This window comes from Corvus kubaryi, unplaced genomic scaffold (assembly GCF_017639235.1).
Source record: "Corvus kubaryi isolate FWS band 111438036 unplaced genomic scaffold, C.kubaryi_AGA036_p1.0 37187, whole genome shotgun sequence".
Classification (NCBI taxonomy): Eukaryota; Metazoa; Chordata; class Aves; order Passeriformes; family Corvidae; genus Corvus; species Corvus kubaryi.
The window spans coordinates 889843-896535 of NW_024581053.1; the positions used below are offsets into that span (position 1 = coordinate 889843).

The 6693-nt window shown below is 64.8% G+C and overlaps 1 protein-coding gene across 1 annotated transcript; it reads right to left on the reverse strand.

Annotated features, from left to right (window-relative positions):
* Positions 1 to 481: 481 nt before the first annotated feature.
* RNF222 (ring finger protein 222) lies at positions 482 to 4694 on the reverse strand. Its single transcript, XM_042022088.1, has 2 exons — positions 4503 to 4694; positions 482 to 3129 (listed from the first exon to the last, which is right to left on the reverse strand). The coding sequence occupies exon 2, from the start codon at positions 3096 to 3098 to the stop codon at positions 2451 to 2453; it is 648 nt and encodes a 215-aa protein (XP_041878022.1). The 5' UTR covers positions 3099 to 3129; positions 4503 to 4694; the 3' UTR covers positions 482 to 2450.
* Positions 4695 to 6693: the final 1999 nt, after the last annotated feature.

Consider the following 6693-nt stretch of genomic DNA (forward strand, 5'->3'; position numbering starts at 1 on the left):
CCCGAGGGTACCGGGGCCAGGTGCGGCACGGGAGCAGGGACAGATCAGGCATGAGGAAGGCGGTGCGAGGCGGGGACGGGGTGCTCGGCACGGCGTTTCCCGGGATATCTCCAGTTCCAGCTGCCTGGCCCTGCCATCCCTGGCCGAGCAGTGCCACCCTGTGGGAAACACCCTCCTCTCCTCCGCAGGGGTGATGCCCCCGAACCCTCCCCATGGATGAGCCCCCAGCCTCGGTCCCCCCTCCCCCGGTCCTGTGCCTGCCCCTGACACAGCACAAGCCACCCCCATCCCCTCCCGGTGCTGCCACTGGAGCTCTTCCCGGTCCCCACTGCCTTCCCAAATATCTCCAGGGCTGCAACCACCCTGGGCCACCTCCCAGCAGCCCTGTGCCAAGGGGCTGGTGCCCTGGCACTCTGCATTAATTGCCCAGACAGACTAATAACAGGGTTCATTATTAATAATGAGGCATGGACACGTCACGATCAGGTCATCATTTCTTATGAAACAGGGTCTCCGTTCCAGGGCGGTGTCTCAGGCGCTTTTCCCCAGTGCTTCACGCAGGGGTCGGGGTCATGGCACGCCAGGTTTGGGTGGGGACACTGAGGCGGGGCTGGGAGAGTGCAGGACCATCACAGGGAGCAGCAACCCAGCAGGGCAGTGTCCCCAGCTGTGACCCCAGGGATGGCAGGGGACACCATCAGCTCCTCTGCCCCACACTGCTGCCCCTTCCCAGCCCCATGTGGTTCTTATTTGCTGCCCTGAAAAGTTCTGGCTGGTCCCAAAGCCGCCTCGGTGGCACTGCTGGACATGTTTGTCCCTCCCCTGGGAGCATGGGAAGCCTGTGCCAGCCCTGTGCCCCACTGTCACCTCCTGTGGGGTGATCACACCCTGCTCACGTTGGGGTGATGGTGAGGGACGTCCTGCTCACATCGGGGGACACTGAGGGACGTCCTGCTCACAATGGGGGACACTGAGGGATCCCCTGTTTGCATTGGGGTGACACTGAAGGATGCCCTGCTCACATTGGGGTGACACTGAGGGATGCCCTGCTCGCAATGGGGGACACTGAGGGATGCCCTGCTCACATTGGGGTGACACTGAGGGATGCCCTGCTCACAATGGGGGACACTGAGGGATGCCCTGCTTGCATTGGGGTGACACTGAGGGATGCCCTGCTCACTCTGAGTGCCCGTGAAGTGACACATTCCCGGGTGACAGAGCGAGAGCAGCACCCACGGGACCAGGGACTGGGTCAGGAGGACAAAGGTGAGGAAGGTGCAGACTGGGCTGGGGACAGATGCCACGAGTGGCCCCAGCACCAGCAGGGGTGTCCAGCAGCCCCCTTCCCCCTCCCCTGAGGGCAGGCACAGAGATTCCCAAATCCCAGCTGTGCCTCCCTGCTGCCCACTGCCCTCCCAAAGGGGGGCCCTGGGCTGGGGGCTGACCCTGGGGTCCCCTCAGGTGGGACCAGTCCCAAGAGGGCAAAGCCAGGAGGTTTGGGGGGCTGAGAAGTGCCCAGCCTGTTTGGCACAGGTGAAAATGGGTCCTTGGGTGTGAGACCTCAGGAGTGGGATACAGGGACAAGGAAATGTCACCCTGCCACGGGGCTCTGGCAAGGACAGCAGGGTGGGATCCCAAATCTGCCTCCTTATGGTGGTCAGAACTTGGGTTTACTCCCTACCCTCCACCCCACCCCCTGTCCCCGGGTCACCAGGGCAGGAGGGACGCTGTGACAATGGGAGGACGGCCACGACCCTGGGGAGCTCAGAGAGAGGTGAGGGAGGGCACGGCTGGGACTGCCTGTGGGATGAGCTGGCCTCCCTTCCCGTGCCATGGCACTGCAGGGAGGCTGGCACAGGGGAGGGTGAGCTCAGCAGGGCCAGCATCACTCTCTCCGTGCTCCGGTTTCACTGCCCTCGTGCCCGGCAGCTGCAGGCTCTGCTTCATCCATCCCTGGGATGGAAGCCGTGAGTTTCTGCTCCAGGCTGGCTGCATTGCAATGATCCAAACATCCTGGGAGCCTGGGGGCCTCCAGCAGCCCCACAGCCTGGCAGCCCTCACCCTCTGGTGCACAGAGCCCTTGGCTGTGCTTGATGCCAGTCGCAGCCTGCCCGGAGCTGGGGAGGAGCTGGGCAGGACCAGCCCGGCCCCCTCGGGCCCTGCAGGGGCTGTCACAGGGTGCAGGAGGATCCTCTCCACCGAGACCCTGCAGGAAGCCACCAGCAGGGTGTGTCCTGCCATATTTCAACAAAAAGGGACAGAAAATGCCACCAGTGACACCGTGAGCACCCGGAGAGCTGCAGGAAGGTCTGCAAGTCCGTTCAGATGAGAGAGCTTCACCTGAAGCTGCTTTTGGGCTTTCTCCAGGAGCCTTTAGAGAGAGGCTCCAGCCCCAGCTCCATCCTAGCACCAGTGACACCACCCTGGTGTCCCAGCTGATCCCATCCCTGCTACAAGTCCCTCTTGACCAGCAGCAGCCACGGCAGCACGGCCGCCAGCATGGCCACGGTCAGGACGAGCATCACGGCCAGGGCCATGGGCGACTGGCAGCACTTCAGCCCCAGGGCCGGGCTGGACGACACCGAGCTGGCCGTGTCCGCCCTGCTCCTCCCGCCCAGGGAGCCGCAGTCCGCGGCCACCAGCGGCATCCCGTGGTCGCTGATGACGAAGATGTGAGCTTCCCGTGCCAGCACCCCCGGGAGCCCCTGCGGGCCCGCCGAGCACCGCTCCAGGCTCTGCACCGGCATCACGAAGTGACTGGGCACCACCAGCGTGTTGCTGGCCTCACTTTTGGCCAGCTGGGACAAGGAGGACGGCGACAGAGGCATCTCCAGCGCGCGGGGGTTGGTGCCCGCCCTGGACGGCCACAGAGCCTTCTTCTTGCTGAGAAAGGTGACGTAGCGGCACACGGGGCAGATGATGCTGCTCTGGATGTGCCCGTCCAGCTTGGCCGAGAGCAGGCACTTCACCAGGCAGTCGTGGCAGAAGATGTGGCCGCAGCTGAGCCGCCGGTGCGTGGCCTCCAGGGGCTGGAACTTCTCGTAGCACACGGGGCACTCGGCCGGGGCTCCGTCCTTGCTGGAGGAGGTCTCCGACATCCCTGCTGTGGTGGCCGCGGGAGCTGCTCGGCTGCCAGGGACAGGCACGAGGGGTTAATCAGGGGCTGGGTGACAGGGATTAACACAGTCCATCTCTTCATCCCTCCTCCTCCTCCTCCCTGCTCTCTTGCCGCTGCCCTTCACCCTCGCAGAAGGAGGGGACGGCCGCCTGGCATGGCCTGCACAGGGCAGGGCACTCTCAGCAGCATTAAACCTCCCAGTGCGGCCCTGGGGGCAAGGGACAGATGACGGGAGGATCTCAGCTCCAGAGCCCTCCAGGGCAATAATCCCTGGCTGCAAAACCACAGGGGCCGAGGGCTGAGCCCCTGGCCGGAGCCGTGCGTGCGGAATTCCCAGGGCAGACCGTGTCATTCCAGGCACAGGCTGTGTCACGAGTGCCTCTGTGCTCAGCTGCTGCTGCTGGGAGCTGGGAATTCCCACCCCACCATGGAACCTGCCAAGGACAGGGAGATGCTCCCACCCCGGAGAGCTCAGGGGGGACGGGGGGAGCGTGGAGCAGCCAGGTTGGTGGAGCAGGCGGGAGCCACAGGGGACAGAGGGGGAGGTGACACAGCCAGGGCAGGCAGCAAACCCCACACCGGGCTGCTTCCAGGCTGCTGGGGGCTGGCCCGGGCTGGTGGCCAGGCCATGGCATCTCCATGCCGTGTCCAAGCTCAGGCCGGAGCTGGGTGCAGCCAGAGAGGCTGGAGCTGTGTCAGGGTTAGTCAGAGAGGAGCGCAGAGCTCAGCTGCCCCGCCCTGGCCGCGGTGTGGGGCACTGTGGGGTGCTCTGAGCCCCCGTACGGGGCACTGTGGGGTGCCCTGAGCCCCGGTACGGGGCACTGTGGGGTGCTCTGAGCCCCGGGTTTGGGGCACTGTGGGGTGCTCTGAACCCCGGTACGGGGCACTGTGGGGTGCTCTGAGCCCCGGTACGGGGCACTGTGGGGTGCTCTGAGCCCCAGATCTGTGCCTGGGCTGGGGCTGAAGCTCTGCCCTGCATCTCCCCGGGCAGGGAAGGGGCGGCGCAGAGCAGAGAAGGGAAAGGGGAGATGCTCAGCTCAGCTCCCTTCTCTCAGACCAGCTCGGGAACCAGACCTTCATCACAGCTGCAGGTTTTTCCAGAACCTGGCGGCGTTTTCAGACCCAGCCCAGCCCGCAGCCCTTTTCTCACGCGTGACAGTGCCACGGACACCCTCCCAGCCGATCTGGAGGTTCTGCCATCCCCTGCCCTCCTCCTGCGGGGGAGTCACCCTGCCCCGGCACGGCCACAGGAGCACCACGAGCCGCCCCCTCCTCAGGCACGAGAACAGATCCAGGCTCCTGCTCTGGTTCAGGAGGGATCAGCGATTGCTGCTCCCCAAGGAGCCCTCAGCCCCTGCTCCCCCGCGCCCCAAAGTCCCCTTACCTGCTGTAGGGCCCCCGGGCAGCGGCCCCTCCATGCGCGGCTGTCCCCAGGCACGGGGCTGGCCCGGGAGAACACCGGGACACCTTTGGGACAGCGGGACACCTTCGGGACACCCGGTGCCGGCTGCGTCTGGGGAGAGCGCGTTGTGCAAGGGCTGGAGCGGGGACAGGGCAGGGCCAGCTCCGCCGAGTGAATGCGGAGGAACCCGTTCGGGCTTTAAAGGGCTCGCATTGGCCCGCTTGGCCAGGGAGTGGGCGAGGAGCTGGCGTCAGGCGTCGGGGGCAGGGACGGGAGGCAGGGTCCTGCCTTCCCCGGTGTCCCCGGGCTCGTCCCTGTGGGGTCAATCGCAAGGAATCCGGCAGTGAAGGGGTGCCGGGACCCCTCCGGGGCTGCAGGGCTGGGCGAGCTGCGCATCCTGCACCGGGTCCTGCACCTGGCCTGGGCTCCTCACCCCCGCTGCCCTCATCCTTGTCCCCAAGCCCCCTCCCCTTCCACACCCCAAACACTCCCCCCAGCCCTGCAGTCCCTGTCCCGTGTGCTCAGACGGGACCGGAGCCCCGGGTGACAGTGAGTGACCCAGCAAAGACCCTCGAGCACCCAGGGGGGCTCTGCTGTTGTGTCCCTGCCCTGAGGTCTCCCAGCATCTCCCTGAACCGTGGTCCAGGTGCAGCAGGAGCTCTGTGGGCTCAGGGCAGGCAGGAGCCCCATGCTTGGCCGTCTCAGCAGCTTCAGGTGGCTCATTGGCCACCACTGGCCACGTGCAGGTGGAAACCTCCCCAGAGAAGGTTCCCTGACACCTCACCCCTGTCCCAGGGAGCCGCCTGTCCCTCAGCTGACCCTCGGGCAAGGAGCCAAGAAGCCTCTTCCCTGAAAAACCTGTAAAAACTTCCAGAAGGTTGGATCGGTCCTGCCTCAATCCCAACTCTTTCCAAGCCCCCCTGTCACCCCTCAGCCTGAACTTTCAGCCCACACCTCATCTTGCAGGCAGCTCCACAGGGATCTGGATGCTGTTTGCTACACCCAGAGGAGGTGCTGGGGTGGGCTCAGTGGCCCCAGGGCGCTGCCCACAAGCCCTCCCTCACTGTGGCCATGCACCCACGGGACTGGGATTTGCCTGAATGCCCCAGAAGTCCTGAGGTCCTCATCAAGGAAAAGCTTCAGGAGAAACCTGGACATGTGAGACCCCACCTGCAGAGCTGCCCCAGCCCCAGGGCCCAGCACAGGGAGGAGCTGGAGCTGCTGGAGAGAGCCCAGAGGAGGCTCCAGGATGAGCAGAGGGATGGAGCAGCTCTGCTGGGAGGAAAGGCTGCGAGAGCTGGGGGTGTTCACCTGGAGAGGAGAAGCTCTGGGGTGACCTCAGTGTGGCCTTGCAGGGCCTGAAGGAGCTCCAGGAAAGATGGGGAGAGGCTGTTAACAAGGGCTGGAGGGACAGGACGCAGGGAATAGCTTCAGACTGACATAGGGGAAATTTAGGTGGGATATTGGGAAGAAATCCTTCCCTGTGAGGTTGGTGAGAGGTTGCCCAGAGCAGGCTGCCCCTGGATCCCTGGTAGTGTCCAAGGCCAGGCTGGACATTGGGGCTTGGAGCAGCCTGGGACAGCGGGAGGTGTCCCTGCCCATGGCAGGGGATGGAAGGAGTTGATCTCTAATGTCCCTTCCAACCCAAACCATTCCATGACACAGGGAGCTCTTGCCTTGGGGCAGGGAGCTGCTCTGCAGGAACATTCCCAGCTTCAGGAAGGTCCTCGGGGCTCTGTGGAAGAGGAGATGACCCCTGGTACCCAAACCCCAGCGAGGCAGGCCCTGCAGTGCCTCCGTGCGCCATGCAGGGCTGGGGCAGGGCTGGGGCGTGGGCAGCAGTATCTGTCACCCGTGGGTGGCCTGCTTACAGCTCAGGGCTGGTTTCTGGAAAGAGAAGGGTGGGTGCAGCCCCACCAGGGCACCCTGGTGTTCCCAGGGGTGCCCTCTGGAACCCTGAATCCCCATCCCTCCCTGCAAGGACACCCTGAGCACATCAACACCTTCCACAGCTCTCAGGCTCAGGGGTCGAGCTGCTCCGCTTGTTATCCCGGTTTTATTGAGAGGATCAGAAAACAAAGGTGAAACCTCTCCAGGGAGGTTGTGCCGGGGCTGGGGTTGCACCTTCCCTCCTGGGACAGACATCCCCCTCCCTGCTCCCTCCTGGGACAGA